The 18,766-nt window shown below is 42.5% G+C and overlaps 1 protein-coding gene across 1 annotated transcript in view; it reads right to left on the bottom strand.

The window, feature by feature from the left end:
• Positions 1 to 18,722, bottom strand: part of col28a1a (collagen, type XXVIII, alpha 1a) — a 59,283-nt gene extending 40,561 nt beyond the window's left edge. Inside the window, exons 1-10 of the mRNA XM_080485518.1 lie at positions 18,649 to 18,722; positions 14,937 to 15,068; positions 10,264 to 10,829; positions 9,786 to 9,806; positions 9,564 to 9,623; positions 7,834 to 7,887; positions 7,688 to 7,732; positions 6,396 to 6,422; positions 5,625 to 5,669; positions 5,504 to 5,548 (exon numbers count right to left, since the gene is read on the bottom strand). Coding sequence (XP_080341644.1) covers positions 5,504 to 5,548; positions 5,625 to 5,669; positions 6,396 to 6,422; positions 7,688 to 7,732; positions 7,834 to 7,887; positions 9,564 to 9,623; positions 9,786 to 9,806; positions 10,264 to 10,829; positions 14,937 to 15,060 — 987 coding nt within the window. The 5' untranslated portion in view covers positions 15,061 to 15,068; positions 18,649 to 18,722. The remainder of the gene's footprint in view (positions 1 to 5,503; positions 5,549 to 5,624; positions 5,670 to 6,395; positions 6,423 to 7,687; positions 7,733 to 7,833; positions 7,888 to 9,563; positions 9,624 to 9,785; positions 9,807 to 10,263; positions 10,830 to 14,936; positions 15,069 to 18,648) is intronic.
• Between the last annotated feature and the right edge of the window lie 44 nt (positions 18,723 to 18,766).

Here is an 18,766-nt window from a genome sequence, read left to right as displayed (position 1 = left end):
AGGGACTTTCTCTCTTTTAAAGAGTTCTGACCGAACCAGGCCATCAAGCAAAAAGATAAAATGACTTGATGAAAGACCCATAAGAAAGTCTCAGGATTGTTCTGTCAATGTGGAAAAAGGCAGGTTTCCTGAGGCAGTGGAGGCTGACGGTCCTTTTTACACAGCGACTTGCAATTCTCCTCAAAGTTGGGTTTATCATCAATAATGGTCCCCAGGTATTTCTATGATTGCACTTGCTCTATTTTCTGACCTTTAATTAAAGTGACTCTATGCCTGTCTGGTTGCTTTTTAAAATCAATGACCATATCTTTTCTTTTTGATATGTTCAGCTGAAGCCCACCTTCAGCTCCACTCATCACACCACGGTACAAACTCACTAATGACTGGGCCGTGACAGGTTCACCCTCTCTGAGGAGGCTGACAATAACACAGTCATCTGCATACTTGATGATAGTTCTGTTATCATGTTTGTGTAAAGGACAAATAAAAGGGGCGGCACACACCCTTGTGGAGAACCCGTGGAGGAGAACTCTGGGTCAGACAGAACCCATTTATTCTCATTCTTTGTGCTCTTTCAGTTAAAAAGTCTAACATCCAGCCCACCAACTTATTGCAGATTTCAAACTGCTCTAAAAGTCTTTCGGTTAAAATGTGGGCCTGGACGGTATTAAACGCAGAGGAGAAGTCAATAAATAAAAGTCTAGCAGACGACTCTTTATTCTCTACGTCTTTAACAATCATGTTTAGTAGAGTTGGAGTGGCGTCCTCCACTCCTCTGTTTGGCCTGAATGCAAACTGCATTGATCCAGCTGGTGTTCAGTTTCCCTCAGTATCACACTCCTCACAAGTCATTTAAAGACCTTCATTACTACTGAGGTGAGGCAACAGGCCTCAAGTCATTTAAAGACCTTCATTACTACTGAGGTGAGGCAACAGGCCTGAAGTCATTTAAAGACCTTCATTACTACTGAGGTGAGGCAACGGGCCTGAAGTCATTTAAAGACCTTCATTACTACTGAGGTGAGGCAACTGGCCTGAAGTCATTTAAAGACCTTCATTACTACTGAGGTGAGGCAACTGGCCTGAAGTCATTTAAAGACCTTCATTACTACTGAGGTGAGGCAACTGGCCTGAAGTCATTTAAAGACCTTCATTACTACTGAGGTGAGGCAACTGGCCTGAAGTCATTTAAAGACCTTCATTACTACTGAGGTGAGGCAACTGGCCTGAAGTCATTTAAAGACCTTCATTACTACTGAGGTGAGGCAACGGGCCTGAAGTCATTTAAAGACCTTCATTACTACTGAGGTGAGGCAACAGGCCTGAAGTCATTTAAAGACCTTCATTACTACTGAGGTGAGGCAACAGGCCTGCAGTCATTTAAAGACCTTCATTACTACTGAGGCGAGGCAACTGGCCTGAAGTCATTTAAAGACCTTCATTACTACTGAGGTGAGGCAACTGGCCTGAAGTCATTTAAAGACCTTCATTACTACTGAGGTGAGGCAACTGGCCTGAAGTCATTTAGAGTTTTAGGACGCCTGGATGTAGGGACAGGGACCAGGACAGCATCCTTCCAGAGAGAAGGTACCTGCTGTGTTTCCAAAGACTTAAAGGGTTAAAAATGACCTGAAGTGCAGGACTGAGTTCATTGGCACATGGTTTATATATGGTTTATATATGGTTTAATAAGGCGACCACTAATATATTCAGGTCTTGGTTTTGTTTATGTTCACTGTGCAAAAAGCCTTTCTGACGTCGCAAAGATCAATGTTAAAGAGCTCAGTGTCCTTCAGTCCCTTTTTTCAAGTTCAAAATGTCCCCACTAAAATCAGAGGAATTAAAACGGCTATAAAAACCATTAAGAACATTTGCAAAATCTTTTTCTGACTTTAAATCATTTAAGCTGGTCTGGCTGCTGCTCTGGGGATTATGAAGACCTGCAATAGTTTCCATGCCTGACCAGACAGAACCAAGACTGTTTTTGGCTGTTTTGCCTTCAGAACCTTGATTTTTAGGTCTTTGGTGGCTGACTGAAGGTCAGAGGCAGCCCCTTCTTTGAAAGCCTGTTTCTTTTTATTTAGATTTGACACTTTCTCTGACCCATGGTCCAGCGGAGAGAGAAAGAATTTTCATGTAGAGATGCAATCCTTTTGACAAATTAAAATAAAGCCTCGTCACTGAGAGCTTTGAAGGATGTTTTTGTTCTTGTTCTTGACTTGTTCCAAGTCTGTTAAGCTCCATGAGGGTTGATCTGTAAGAATGAGGTTAATAATGATAATAAGAATGGTCACACATGGCATAACTGCAGGAACACTGAATTTAGAGAATGTACAACTGGTCGTGTCGTCACAGTGATGAATTAATATTCCAACACAAAACACACTCACATGGGGGAAACTGAGGCTCAGAGCAACTCAATGGGAAATATAAACTGAAGGAAGAACAGTGAGGAAGCTCTGCCCCACACGTTTGTGCCGTTATAAAGTGGCATTGAGAGATCAGAGTGCCGTGCCTGTCTGTTTATGATGTCCAATGAATTAGTGCTGCATAATCTCACTAAGTTAAGTGTTAACAAGAGTCAGGAATTTTCTGCAGCGTTAATGTTAGTATTTCATTGAGTGTTGATGTACACACCATGATATTTTAAATGGCTCCACTCTAATAAGAATGTCTAAACACTGTTTGTTAATATCCTACTGAGGAGATTCATTGAGGACCAGTTCAAACAACATTTTGTTCGGGGTTTAAATTACTACTTGAAGTAGCTACTGAATGAATATCTTTTTATTTAATAACCTACATTAATTTAAATCCTGGAATTAAAATCAAAGTGAGGTGTAATCATAACATATGAGCCTTTTCATTGTGAATGATGTTTTATATTTCATTTAGCTGCTTCCAAGTCTCCTTCCTCCTGTTTGATTGCTCCTCAATGAAATTCACATTTTACACCTAATTATTATTTCTACCTCTGCTGGATGAACGAGAAGCTAGATGGCGCTCCAAGGAGCCTGAAACTGGCTCCTTCTTCCTTTCTGAAAGCCGCTGGCAGCTCAGTGAGATCTGACACTCCCTCACCTGATAAACATCCGACCTGTTTAGGCTGGAAGGATTACTATTGCAACAACACATCATCAGTTAGGTAAAACTAACCGGTCTTCACTTAGTACTGGGTGGATCCATCCAAATATGAATAACCAGTATTGAACAAGATGAGTCTAATGGAATCGATTCTTTTGTTCTGTTCGGTTATTTTTTAACCCAACTTATATCATTATTATTTCTTATATTTACCTGTGAACTTTGCACAGAGATCCATTGTGTAATGTGATAATGCATCAACTTCAAATTTAAAAAACGACATTGGCATCAACAATACTAACCATGTATTTACTTGGTAGAGGCTTGATATCAAATAGTGGAATATTGCACAGCACTAAACCAGATGATCCATTTTATTTTGTTTTCTATTGATTCTGTAAGATTTCACACTAAAGAGTGAAACTTGCAATGCTTCTTGGTGATTGCCTATACAAGTATCTCTATTGACTGAAGCTTCCAACTCTGTATCCGGTTCTTTGTAGATTTTACCTTCAATCACTACCAATGTCAGTGTAAAAGTTTCTTTCAACAACTCTTTTGCAGACGTTTAGCTGGAACTGGCCCTTCGACCCTGAACTGGAAGAGGAAGTACAGGAGATGGATGGATGGAGATCTTTGTTATAGAAGTGTCTTCTTATTGAGGTTTTGGTTATTCATGTATTTACTCTTTTACACCGACCGCTGTAAAGTAGCTGCTGAATACCAATTTTAGCCAAAACTAGGATTAAAAACAAGCTCGGTATGTAAAGCCAACCTCCCGGAGAACATTCAGGTTCCTCGCACTCATTTCCCACACACATGCACTAAATCCAAACTCTGTCCCGTCTTTACAGACCTGAGTCCGATGGTTGAGCCTGTTTGAGAGAACAAGCAGCTGAGATCTGGAGTTTCACTGCAGAGCCAAACACAAAGAGAAAAGGAACAAGCACCTTGGAGGCTGAACCAGCAGCTCCAACGGGACCTGACACACTCAAGTAAAAGGTTGTGGTTTCAAACCCTGGTCAGGTCCTCGGCGTGGAGTTTTCACCTTCTCCCTGTGGGAGCATGTTCCTCCAGTGAGAGTGTGTGACTGTGGGAGTTGGTCCTGTGGACATTCCTCCAGCTCCACCAAGCAGCTGCAGTGGTAAACTACTCTTCAATTTCAGCCACTGTTTACTTCATTTAAACACTCCGCCTTTATAAACCACTTCACAGCAGTCTTGCCTTTGTTCGACTGAAAAAGGCCCCAGTGATGAAAATGACTGGACTTTCCAACAGACAGTGAATAACGAGGACAATGATACGAGTGTATCCACAAAACTTTCTTCACTCATGGGCGTCTGTTTACACGACTTTACTGTGCAGATCCACTGCATCCGTGAAAGTTTTATACCGACTCGCAAGGCGGAAAGATTCTTTGAGGGTCGAGATCCCCCCCCACGCAGATACTGCCGGTGGCTGTGGAGCGCCGTTACTGTAGTTTTATATTGAGACTCACCCCTGATCGCATCCGATTCATCATCAGTCCATAAGAATATCAAGATTCTCTCCATTTTCTTCACGTTTATAGCGTATTGTTCTCTGCACGTCTGAGTGGGTTCATTACAAAAACAAGCAACAGCACCCTCCGGTGGCCCGGCATACAAAGTACATCGTCAATAGTGTGTCTGCTGCTGGAGTGGAAACACAGCACCTTTTTTTTTAACAGATTAGTTGTCACATAAAAATGTTTGATAACATTCTTGTCAAGAAATACAAGCAGATGGTTGTTTTGGAAAACAAATGTGTTTTGGTGCTGGTTTGCTTGAAATGACGAGGTCTGAGTTTAGTGAAACTAAATCAACTTCAGGTCGATTCTCATCAACACATCAGTCCATTTCTCAGAGCTTTTTAGAGTTGGACCTCAAAAAAGAATTAACTGTCTGCTTTTGTAAGTTCTTAGTTTTTCAGCCATTATTAAACGGTTCGACTAAACCTGCCAGCCAGCAGGTTCAGTACACACACACACACACACACACACACACACACACACACACACACTAGAGAAAGATAGAACATATTTCAACATTATTACAGTTTATTAATTAATTTATCTATTTTTATGCTTTTTGGTCCAAGGCAAATCGAGGGCGCCCACTGTGTGGATGGATGTTATGGATGAGGTGTGAGTGACGCTTCATCTAAACCTCTCTCATCCCTTTCATTTGGATGGATGTGTTATTGTCATGCCAACTGCATCAGTGCCTCTCTTTAATTCTGTCATTACATATTCAGTGCGTCAGGATCTGCCCGGCCAAAAAATTCCTGTTCGTGAAAACTAGTCCGTCAGAAACAAAAGCAGATTGCGACCGACGTTTCGAGTAAACTTCCCAATGAGTGTAAATCCACACTGGTAACAGGACATGGTCGCACAATGTACCTGCCCTCCTCTGACCCCCTGCTGGCCTGCTGGTCCTTCCACACCCTGTGAATGAACAGAAAGCATCAGGAAGCAGCAGACAACACTGTCATAATAAAAGTTACACTAGAGAAACACTTACTGCTTCTCCTTTTCTCCCGGGAGCCCCACATTCACCCTGCTCTCCCTGGAAAACACAAAACAAACTGTGGACTCATGGAAAACAGATGAAAACAGACTCAGGCCATCATTACATATACATGGCTTTTTACAAACATCGATATTTCCACATCTACGTTTACAAAAAAATCTTCATTTACACCTGATCGCTTACAAAAAAAGACTTCATGTACATGGACCCGTATATACACTTGCTTCACAGCTGCTATGAGTAGCCAAACCTGAAGGGGGCAGTGTAACGAGAAGCCATGATAGCCAATCAGAATCCTGGAAAAAACACGACGTCACGAATTGCGCTAGTCATTTCTTGTTCAGTGATAAGGTGCACAGTTTGTTTGTATGAGCCCCGAAACCCTTTAGCATGTAGCATCGCTGCTGTGTGAGCCCCGAAACCCTTTAGCATGTAGCATGTAGCATGTAGCATCACTGCTGTGTGAGCCCCGAAACCCTTTAGCATGTAGCATCGCTGCTGTGTGAGCCCGAAAACTTTTAGCATGTAGCATAATCTTCAGGCCGCAGACATCACTCGTGCTCCCGTCTACCTGCTGCTGATGTCGCTGTCGGATGATGTCACCTGGTATTAACTGGATTGTATCTAGAGCTTTCACGAGTAAGAGTACTTTGTGCAGTATCGACCCGATAACCAATACCGATATCTGTATCAGTGCATCCCAACCTTTTGTCCACATCCTTTATTTATCATTGATTTATCTGTCATAAAAGAGAAAGATACCTTTTCTCCTTTGCTGCCAGGTCGACCCTGTAACAAGATAATATGAATTAGAAAGTGAGTGAGTGAGTGAGTGAGTGAGTGAGTCAGTCAGTCAGTCAGTCAGTCAGTCAGTCAGTCAGTCAGTCAGTCAGTCAGTCAGTCAGTCAGTCAGTCAGTCAGTCAGTCAGTCAGTCAGTCAGTCAGTCAGTGAGACTGATGTTGTTTTGCCTTTTATATTGAAAGGGATACCTGAGAGCAGGTGTTTCCAAACTGTTAAGGCCCCTCACTTCTTTATATGGAACTCTATAGTCTTTAGTGTGGACTGGCAGGACAGTAAAATCTTTTAATGCCTGATTGTTGGACGAAAAGAAAGACCAAACCATCACAGCGTGTACAGTATGCTGTCTAATAGGGATCAGGTGTGACCCAGACACCAAAGATCATTGAAATGTATTAGTTTGAAATTCCTTATGTGTAACACAAAAAAAGGGGCAAAACGTGTAACTGAACACGAATCAACAGATTAAATTGTGTCACCATTTGATGAGCTGCTGTGAGACGGGGTCGTTAAAAGAGCCGTTTGTGTCCTTTTCCACCAAATAGCCTTGATCTGAAGCCGCAAAACATGTGGAAGCTTTTATATTTGGTTTTGCTATATTAAATAGAACTGTGGAACTACACTTTTGAGAAGAATGTCTTGTTATAGCTATTTATTTATTTTAGGCCTCACACTTAACCACTTTTATCCCTTTAGCTAGACTCAAATTCTAATTTTCTTTAAGGCTTTTCACTGGGTGTATTTGTCCAATGTTAGTGTTCCAATTGGTTTTTAGAATAATCTAATTTATCATAAAAGCAAACATTTATCAGGTCCTGTGAACGGCAGCAGAGAAGATTGTTAAAAAAAAATTATTAAATGATTTCCTGAAGCTGTGAAAAGATTTTCTCCTCTGAAGAGCTTCCAGGACCAACCAAGAGGCGGAAGAGTCGAACCCGGCTCCAGAGCCGATGGTTCAGACTCGTGTCGTCGGAACCATCCATCACAGCTTTGACAGTCTTTTGTTATCTTGTCGTAACTTTCTACGTCGGATTTACAATCTTTGTCCTACTTTCAGCAGACTGGAGGCTTTAAATAACCTCTGAGTTTTATTTTCAAAAACATCCTGAATTCTTCCGACATAGCAAATCAATAAAACACTGACTGCAGTGTCATGTGTGCTTTACAAAGTGGAATATGTGAGGAAGCACAATGGCGGCCAGGAGGGCTTGTAAATCCCTGTAAAGAGACGGCAGAGAAAAGAAGTGACGAGTACCTCAAGGCCCTCCATTCCTGGACGTCCATTGATGCCTGGTTCCCCCTACAGTGACCGGGCCCGGACAAAACATCCCGTCACACAAAACCACATGGATTTTTTTTGTTGTCACCAGCACTGGATTATGAAAACAATAAGAGACTTACGCGAGACCCCTTTGGGCCTGGAGCTCCATCGGACCCTGGCTCGCCTGGTTTCCCCTAGATGAAAGTGAAGGGAAAACGAGAAGATTTGGGCCCCTCTTTAGTTTGGACTGGAGCACCAAGGGGGCAGAAGTGAGGTGGGTCATCCCGGGTGCGCCCTGTCTGTAACCCCGGTCCAAGATAAACCTGCCCTCAGAGCCGCAGGTTCTCAGCTCGACGTGTTTGCTCAGGTCTAATCCTCCATCCTTGACCTTTGTTTCTTTCTGAGGGGTTCAGTCGCAGCCTCTCGCCACCTGCTACACTTGCATTGTGGGAAACGTTTCCTGCTCGCTCACATCTTTGACCCAATGCGCTTTAGAAAACAGGGCTGACGCACCTGCTAGCGAGCGCTGCTGGTCCGTTAGCCGACGCTAAGACAAAGCCTGGATACGTAACGATAACAAAGCCCTCTGTGAAGTTCAGGTTTTGAAGCTCGTGCACAGAATAACCACTGGGCTGGAGGCCAGTGGAAATACAACACACTGCTATGGTGACTATTAGCTCTTAGCGAGAGAAGCTAACAAGCTAACTAGCTTTTAGCAAGACTGTCACTGAAATGTAATGATTTTCAAAGACAATAAGCAACAAAAATATTTAAACTTTGACCGTCTCAGTGACTTTTCATTTGTCCTCAACCGTCAGTTTTCTTTGTGAAGTTGGTCACGTCCGGAGTGCGACACTTCAGCCCACAAACTGACATTGACTTTCGTTTTGTCAACTAATGTTGATGGTTGTGGCTCATGGAGGGTTACTGGATGGTGAATGAACTGGTGAAGTCTGAGACATTTTATCAAAACATTTTAACCAGACTAGACTCCAGGTTGAGTTTTCAACATGTCTGCACACACTGCAACAGTTCTTTTCATGTTGAATTGACAACATGTGGAGGTTTTTGATGACTTGTTCCTGAAGCTCTGCCAGTGATTGTCCTGTAATGATGAAGTTCTGTGCAGCCTAAAGTCTTCATAGCAGGAAAGAACGAGGACAGCAGCTTCACTGGAAGAGTCCAGACTGCTTCATGACATGTAGTTTACCACAAACTGGACACAACAACAACAACAACAACAACAACAACAACAACAACTTCCTCTTTCCAAGGAAGTGACGTCCTTTCTAGTTGAGAATTCGGAGCAGCGAGACGCCTCAATAAATATTTACATTTCGGTTCAGGAAATGAAATAAATGATTGCTATCACTGGCTTTTTGTCTCAAGAACCATAGTGACACTAACTTCATGATTGTCGACAAAAATACCATATTTCTGCAACGCTCTATTACACCATTCAATATTCAGCAGCCCTTGTGCCAAATGCAATACAATTTGTACATCACAATGCATGTAAAATGTTTGACATTTTTATCAAAAACAAAAAACCAGCAGAATACTTGACACACCTTTAACTCTTAAACCGCCGTGGTTAGAGGAAGTATTCGAATCAATGATCACTTGCAGTAAAGTGTGCCGAGATGTTCATGGACCTAAAAGTTTACATTTGAGTTTCTGTCACTAATGGTACTGTTAATGTCGTGGCTGGTTTGATCTTACTTTACCTACTTTTGACCACAAATGTGAGCCATGTGATGCTCACATTTCTGCAGTTGAAGGAGTTTTATCTGACTGACTGATTTCATAATTGATGCTCTTACAATATTAATGTGACACACAACAGGAGTTTGCTTGCGTCTTTACTTACTGGACTTCCAGCGTGTCCCCGCTCCCCCCGCTCACACAAACACGTCTTAGGCTGTGGACACTGCAAACAAAATGAATTAGACAATTAAAGTTGATCGTTTAGTCTGATTCAATTAGTTTTAAACAAATTTTAACAAATGAACAAAACCCAGAAAATCATTCCAGGAATGAGTTTGGGTTATAAAAAGGAAAAGAAAAGAAAAGAAACCAACTCTTTACTTACCCCAGTTTTAACAACTGCATTCTGAAAGAAAAGAAACATTTATTATGAGAAAACCCTGCAGATTGTCCAAGAGCCTTCAGCTGCTCGTGTGCAAAACACTGATCAAGTTCCTGTTAAAGCCAGACCAGCGAGGGGAAATGACCTTCATCCACATCCAACTGTCACTCCACAAAAGCTTGGTCTCATGTCCAGCAGTCCTTTCTGCTTCAAGGCAACACTCCATCATGTTTTCTATTTCTGCTGCAGCCAGATTGCCTAATCTGTTTGACATATCTCACATAAGTTAAAGGAAATTAAAGAAACTCATAGTTTGGATCATTTTCAGTGAGAAATGTGTTCCACTTACTGCTTCATGATAAAATGAAAATGTAAGAAAATATATGGCACACCTTTTCTCTCTTCCTAATTAATACAGTGTCATCGGCATAACATGAGAGCAGTGGTGAGTACACGTGTAGAGAACAATCAGACTACTGACCAGTTCAGTGAAGAGCCGCTGTTCCAGCTGGCCGTCAGTCAGGCTGAGGACGTGCTGCTGTGGAGGGGCGGTGGCGATGGATCGCAGCTTGGTCCCCATGGCGCCGTCTCGGGGCAAAGCGGTCAGCCTGATGGTGAACACCCGGATGTTGTTCTGTTTGGCCTCTGCAGCCGCCGCCACGGCGCTGGGGCTGCGCGGGTGGTCCACGCCATCCATCATCAGCAGAGCAACTCGCAGACTGGTGGAGGACGTCTCCCGAGTAAAGAGCTGGGTGGAGTTGGTGATGGCGTAGGCGGTGTAGGTGCCCTGGCCAATGAAAGCCATGGAAGCCACCCGGCTCTGGAAGACGTCCAGGTCCTGCCAGTCTCTGAAGTTGTGCTCCACTGACACGATGCTGCTATACTGGATGGCGGCGAGACGGACACGGAGCCTCCAGCCGGCGGCGTGCAGCTGCATGAGCCTGCTGCTGAAGCGCAGGACAAACGCCTTCTGCTCCTCAAACAGCTGAGACTTGGCTTTCTCCGAACTGTCCACGATGAACATGACCTCCACCGGGCAGATCAATGCTGGGCAGGAAGGACAGACGAGAGACTGGGGTCAACAATCAGGAGCAGCAGGGTTCAGAGAGCGTCCATGGTTTTTCAGGAGACAGATCTCAGTGCTTTATGTGGACACTTTTAAATTTGACCCACTTCCTTAATTTCCGGACGACAAGCTGCTACTTTTTTCACGTGCTTTGATGCTACTAGCTTAAACAATGAGGCTAATTTATGGATTTTTACGTGTAAACGAGCTTCATGCCGACAATACATGGGTGATGCAATCATGTGCATCACGTAACTCCGCTCTGCCGCGCCCCGTGGCTGACCAGTCCTCAGAGGGAAATGTCCTCTCCTCAGAATCACAATCATTCATTCTTTCATTACAGCCTTAAGACAGTCCACTTCTGGACGTAGGCCTTCTCCTGATTTTTCCATGTTTTATGTCTTGAGCCGTCCTTCCCCAGGTGATACCATCAGTCCATTTAGATCGTCTCGCCAGCGAGTTTTGTCTTCGTCCACATCTATTCCTCTTGGTTCCCATTCTGTCAGCTGTTTTGTCCATCGGTTGTCCGTCCTTCTCGCTATGTGGCCCGCCCATTTCCACTTGTTGTTTGATGCACACTATGATGTCTTTCACTCTGATTTGCTCTCTGATCCACTGGTTGGGGTTTTCTGTGTCTCCAGGTGATGCCCAGCAGGATTAGATTGTTGACCATGGCCCTTTGTGTTGTCTGGAGTTTCTGATGTAGGACTTTTGTTAGGTTTTAGTTTCACAGCTTATATATTATTGTAGGTGTAATGCAGCATCAAAAGCTTTTCCTTTGAGACTCAGTGGTAGCTTGAGGTTTTTGAAGATGTCCTTCATTTGGCCAAACGAAGTCCATCCTAAGGCAATACGCCGCTTTACTTGGTTTGTGTTGTCAATGTCTCTGCAGCTGACTTCTTGAACCTGGTCAACATATTTGTCCACTATTTGGAGAGACATGTTGTCTACTTTCACCTTCTGATGTGTCAAACCTGACCTGAGTTATCTATTTGTTCATTTTCAGTCCCACTTTTAAGTTTTTATCTTTCAGTATGTGTAGCATTTCTTGCCGTTCTTCTGAGGCGTCAGCTCACAAGTATGATGTCGTCTGCAAAACGTAGGTGGCTAACGTATTCTCCGTCTATGACGATTCCTTTGTTGTCCCAGTCTAAGTTCCTGAATAGGCCTTCCAAACACGCTGGGAAGTTTTGGCAAGAATGACAATCAGCAAGTACTTTATGAACAAAGATAAAACACTCCGTGTTTGTGTATTTCTGCAGTAATTCGCTTGCCCTCTCTCCTTCTTTCACCCTCTCCCACCCGTCCGTCGCCCCTCCACAGAAGCCATGTTTAAAATAAATGTTTTCTAAAAAAAAAAGAAAGAAAGAAAAAACAAAGTAATCCCACAGTGAAATTCACGCCCTGTTACAACACGGACACATGTGCTTATATACTGTATGTGTACAAATGTATTTTTTCTTTTTAAATTTGATGGGAGCAGCCTATGTTCATTTTTTTAAATAGTGTACACTCTACTGTCTGTGGCTCATATTGACCTGATCATCGACAGCGTCAACAGTTTTCACAGTTACACACTTAAATACGTTATATTACTGTACAGGAAGAACTTTTCCTAAAACTTCAAATGAAATTGTTTTCATCAAACTGCAACACATTCCTGTCCTGTCCACTCCTACATGACCCCAGGTACTGCTGTGTCCATTTTCAAGTGGATTCACACACTAAAATCACCCCGAATATCACTGTCAAGGCAGATTTAAAAAAATCCCTAAAAAATCGAATTGCGTTCAGCAAATTGCACCACGTTCTTGTTCTACATGCCCCCAGGTGCCTCTCTATCAATTTTCAAATGGATTCACTGCAGCATCTTTTTTCACAATAACACTTAAATTTCACCCACTACATGTAATAATGTACAGGCTGATTAAAAATATACATAAAATCCCCACAGGGACAATAAAAGTATTTCTTATTCAGGATGGTGTGTAGTGACGTCCACTCATCTCTCTCTCTCATTCTTTCCTTTGATTTTTTCAGGGAATTTTTAAAGATCTGCCAATATTCAAATAAATATGCAAGTACTTACAGTAACATGTATTTATGTTTTTTTCTTTTATTTAATCTCACACTACTATAATGGACAAGGCGCCTTATCTTACACTGAACATGTGTTGTACATAATGTCTGTTCGTGCTGCTGAATATCATGTTTTTGTCTCATATTTGTATGAGAGACTGACAGCAGGTCTCTCAGGGGAGGACAGGTTCTAACTCTTTTCCACTTAAAGCTCTGACCACCTCTGATTCTTCATTGAGGGCAGTTTCATCATCACCCTCTCAAATGGAGGGCCGGATTTTAAATGACCTGAGGAGTGGAGGTGCGAAGTGACATGAAAATCTCACAAAACACAGAACATCTGTCTACATGTTGCGATTGATTTTGGACGGTCTCAACTTTCAAAGAATATGTCCCAAAACAATCATGCACAGTTTTCTCAAAGCCGTCGAAAACATGTGACCAGTAGAACCTCGGACGAGGGGACCGATAAGAACCTTTCACTTTACATCAGGCCCGTGGGCCAAAACCAGCCTCTAAAGGCTCCAATCCGGCCGGCAAACCACAAAGAAATGTGCTTTATAGGATTTATAACAGTTTTTAGTTTTTAATTTTAACTTTCATTGCATTTTGCACAAGAATGTTTCATAAAAATTGACTTTATGTTGAGATGGAGGTCATTTTCAGAACTAATTGTTTGATCTTGCAAAATTCCAGACAGTTTCATCACGTGCACTGTGACCACAACAAAGAAAAACTTTAAAGTGTAAATTTAAAAGTCATTATAGCAATATTTTACTCAGAAAGCCAGTCAGTATCTGGTGTGACCACCATACGCCTCACACAGTGCAACACGTCTCCTTGGCATCGAGTTGATCAGGTTGTTGATTTGTGGCCTGTGGAATGTTGGTCCACTCTTCAATGGCTGTGCCAAGTTGCTGGATGTTGGCAGGAAGTGGAACACACTGTCGTCTACGCCGATCCAGAGCGTCCAAACATGCTCAATGGGGGACATGTCCAGTGAGGATGCAAGAACTGGGATGTTTCCAGCTTCCAGGAATTGTGTACAGACCCTTCCAACATGGAGCCGTCCTGTACCAGTCTGTTCATGGACTAGACTGTCCTGTACCAGACTGTTCCTGTACCAGTCTGTTCATGTACTAGACTGTCCTGTACCAGACTGTTCCTGTACCAGACTGTTCATGTACTAGACTGTTCCTGTACCAGACTGTTCCTTTACAAGACTGTTCATGTACCAGACTGGTCCTGTGCCTGACTGTTCCTGTACCAGACTGTTTCTGTACTTGCCTGGTCCTATACCAGATGGTTTCTGTACCAGACTGTTCCTGTACCAGTCTGTTCCTGTACCAGACTGGTCCTGTACTCGACTGGTCCTATACCAGACGGTTTCTGTACCAGACTGTTCTTGTACCAGACTGTTCCTGTACTAGACTGTTCGTTTTACAAGACTGTTCCTGTGCCAGCCTGTTAGTGTGCCAGACTGGTCCTGCACCAGTGTTCCTGTATCAGATTGTACCTGTACTAGACTGTTCCTTTACCATCCTCTTCCTGTGCCAGACTTCTCCTGTACCAGACTGTTCCTGTGCCAGACTTCTCCTGTACCAGACTGTTCCTGTGCCAGACTGTTCCTGTACTAGACAGTTCCTGTGCCAGACTGTTCCTGTGCCAGACTGTTAGGGGTACTGTAAAGGAACACCTTTATGTACTGCAAAATGACTTCTGTAGTTTTCTGAATTAACAGAACTGTCCTCCTGACAGTACAATAAAGTAAGCAGTGCTGCTGGGTTCTCCCAGAAGTCCTGAAAAAGTTGTTTAATATAAGAACAGAGTGGATGAATTGGCTCCTAAATGTGCGTACCATACTGCTCTGTGGTTTTTTCAAATTCTGCTCTATGGTCACCTGTTTACTGTCCTCAAACCCAGAACCTTGTCACCTTAGAGGAACAGTCACACCGACCCGACCGAGTTTCACCGTCTGCATCAGTGAACGATTCTTTAATATCACTTACTTTTGGCCTCATTGAAGACCTGGTTGTCGTCTCTCTGTCCTTTCCTCCTCCTGCTCTGACCTCGACTCAGGTCGGACAGCATCAAGGTGACAATCCACACGGTGGTGAGCCACTTCGCAGTCATGATGGAGCCTGAGGCACGCAGAGGAGACCACAGCAGGTCAGAAGTTCAACATCAGTGAGAGACACGACAACAGTCTTATCCAGACATGGGTTCATACAGAGAGGTGGAAGCAGCTGTGTGCCCACTTACTGTGGTCAGATTTCACGATAGAAGCAAGCTATTATATACATACATATATATATATATACACATATATATACGTCGGCTCTTCCTATCATTGTGAAGCAGAATTCACCAAGCGTTGGATTGTTCACCCACTAATAGGGAACGTGAGCTGGGTTTAGACCGTCGTGAGACAGGTTAGTTTTACCCTCCTGATGATGTGTTGTTGCAATAGTAATCCTGTATATATATATATATATACACACACACACACACACACACACACACACACACACACACACACACACACACACACACACACACACACACACACCCACCCACCCACCCACCCACCGACCGACCGACCGACCGACCGACCGACATACACACACACACACACACACACACACACACACACACACACACCCACCCACCCACCCACCCACCCACCGACCGACCGACCGACCGACCGACCGACCGACCGACACACACACACACACACACACACACACACACACACACACACACACACACACACACACACACACACACACACACACACACATACATACATACACATCTCCGTACTTAATCCAATGCATCTCTGTAGAAATCTGGCCGAAGTGGAAGCACTAGCCTCCTCTGAGACTGTGTCAATGAGTTAACATCCCTAAAAAGGTGGAGATAGTTTAGTTCAGTGTAACACTGAAGAAGCAGATTACCACACAGCTGCTTGACAGACGTACTCTCATCCATTACAAGGGAATACTGGGCATCTCCTCTATCACTCATGAGGTATTTCAACATGCGTGGGGAATTCAGTGCATTAGTTGTGACGTATCCTGACTCTGTCAGTCGAGTTCGATCAAACTCATCCACCAAGTTGAATCGCAGCACTGATGGATGTGTGGCTACTTCCACTTCCTCTGCTGGTCTCATTGTGTTTGGACATGGTGGAGCCGATGTCTGTAAGCCTCATGAACAAGTCTTTTAGTGACAGTGTGCTGCATCAGGTCAGCATGGTGAGCACGTCTTGTGTTTAGTGTAGACTGCTCCTGTGCCTCCCACTCTATTATAGGTTTTTACCATATTTGGCCACTTTTTCCAGCTTATTGTGGCTCTCTCTGACGGACCGAGGCGTTATTGATTGTGCATGTTTGTGAGAGCAGGTGGGTTAGTGAAAGGAAAGGGGGGATGGGCGGTGCTTCGCTGTGTGGAGAACTGGGAGAGAATCAGGAGGCTTACGTACCGGCGGCTAAGCTAAGCTCAAATAAACAACTACACTTTAGAAAACAAGCCCGAAAACCAACGACTGCTGAGATTCGCCCCTGACTTTACAGGGGAAATAACTCCAAGTCACTGATAATAAGAGGACTTGGTAACATTTGACTTGAATTGAATTGTTAGTTGTTAACTTCAGCTGTTAGCTGTAGCATTAGCCGATGTTAGCCTTCCGTCACCGTGGACGAATTGTGTTGAAAATAAAGCAGCGACTTGCAACTTTAAACATCGTGAAAGACAAAGAAACGTCCTCATTACCAGAGAGACAAACTGGGACTGAGCCCGTCCACTACAAGGATTTATGAGATCTACAGCGACTGGGTCAAAGAAAATGGACAAATTGTTTAATCCACAGGTCTGCAGAGTTTTCCACTGAATACCATCCTGTCATTGACCGTCACGCCTGGGTTTCCCTCTGAATGTCTAATAAAACTCTTTCAATTCACGAACAAGTAATACAGCCATCAGTGTTTCATTGCTCCTTCTAATAGTATTTCAAAATAACTTCAAGCTGCTGTGCTTGTTAAAGTTTCCTGTAATGTCATTGTATTGTCACATGAAAGCTGATTTATTGCTGAGCTTAATATCTCATGTGTAAAATATCTCACTTCAGGTAATAAACCTGCCAATCCATCACTGCTCACACAGACACACCACAGATTTAACCCTTCATAGGGAGCTTATGAACTAGTTATGTTATGTAAAATCTCTTCAAATACATTTAAAGTTAGTGGAAAGAACTCTATTAATGAATTGGAGTATAAAACTGAGCAGTGATCATATTTATTTCTGATAAGTGAAAGATCACGCCAATTACTCTGACGGGATTGAACCATTTTTAATGTTCTTTATACATTCTATGGAAATTAGGATGTTTTTGTTGACTGTAAAAATAATTAAACAATCATTTTAGCGTAACCTATTTTTGCCATACTACATTTCAGATTATATATAGATTTTACATTATAAAACATCTATTGAAATTGTGGGTTTTCATCATAAAACAATGTGAAATGTGCATTTTGAAGTAATTTTGTAGCTTTCATTGATATATGACTGTGAAGGTAGTTTAATGCTGCACTTGATAAGAACTTGTTTCATCTAATGGCGATAATTTAACCTTGAAATAAAGACTCATTTTATATCTTTTGTAAGTTATTACGAACATAAGGAAATATTGAATGAGTTATATATATATATTATAGACTAACCCTAACCCCCAAACACACACATATATATATGTGTGTGTTTGAAGTGACTTTAGTAGCTTGGGGGGTCAGGGGGACTCCTTTTCCCAGCATACATTTTACGATAAATAAGTGGAACACAGAAGACATAATTATTTCAGCAAACACACAATGTGTGACTTGTTAGTGTAACAGAGATCAACAATAATACTAAAATGAGCTTGAGCTTTAACAGTTACAGACTTAATATGAGGATTTACTGAACATGTCAAATTAAAAGCATTTATTCTTCTTTTTCTTTTCTTACTTTTTCTTATTGTAAGAAAAACAGGAAGAGTGACAGATGAAGCCGGTGCATCATGAGACCTGGAAGGTCCTGGGGGGTCCTGGGGGGGTCCTGTGGGGTCTGCAGCCTGGTTCAGACTCTGTCAGAGGAATTATCCTCCCACTTTAAAAACCTTTGCTCTAAACTAATCCTGATAACTCTTCATTATTTAAAAAAATTAATTGTAATTGTTTTTATTGTATATTTTCAAAAATATATTTACATATTCATCATATTTTAATCAAAGTTTTTCTCCATGAGGAGTAATTCTATGTATCTGAAGAGATTATCTGACCACATTTTTAAAGTTTCTAGAACATTTTTAAGGTTTATAAAGTTTCATTAAACCATTAAATCTTGCAAAAACTCAACAAAATTCAACAATTTCAGTCAGAGACTTGTTTGATCTGGAAAACTTTCTATATTCTTTCAGCAGATTCTCTTTACTAATAATACATGTGAATAATAATGAACATTTCCTGTGTTTTAATTCAATGTTGTGTTAAAATGTGTGACGGTCGTCAGACTGACACGACCCTGCAGTCTGATCAATGTACAGAAGTGTGTGTTCAGCTCTGCAGGAGGAGCTCTGCTCCATAACTAAAGAATGTTTTATAAACGCAGCAGCTTTTCAATCACAGATAAATGTGGAGTTCTGAAGCTGCAGTTTAAATGAATCATTTAGTTCCTTACCTCAGGACGTCAGTGTCGTTCCAACAGGAGCTCCTCACACTTTGTAATCCATCAGTGGGCTGAACACACACTGTGCAGAGCTGAGTGGAGCCCCCCCCCCCCCCCCCCCATACACACC

The sequence above is a fragment of the Lipophrys pholis genome, assembly GCF_963383615.2.
Source record: "Lipophrys pholis genome assembly, chromosome: 17".
Classification (NCBI taxonomy): domain Eukaryota; kingdom Metazoa; phylum Chordata; class Actinopteri; order Blenniiformes; family Blenniidae; genus Lipophrys; species Lipophrys pholis.
Note: the sequence above shows the minus strand (reverse complement) of the source record. Positions and strands in the feature narration are given on the sequence as shown.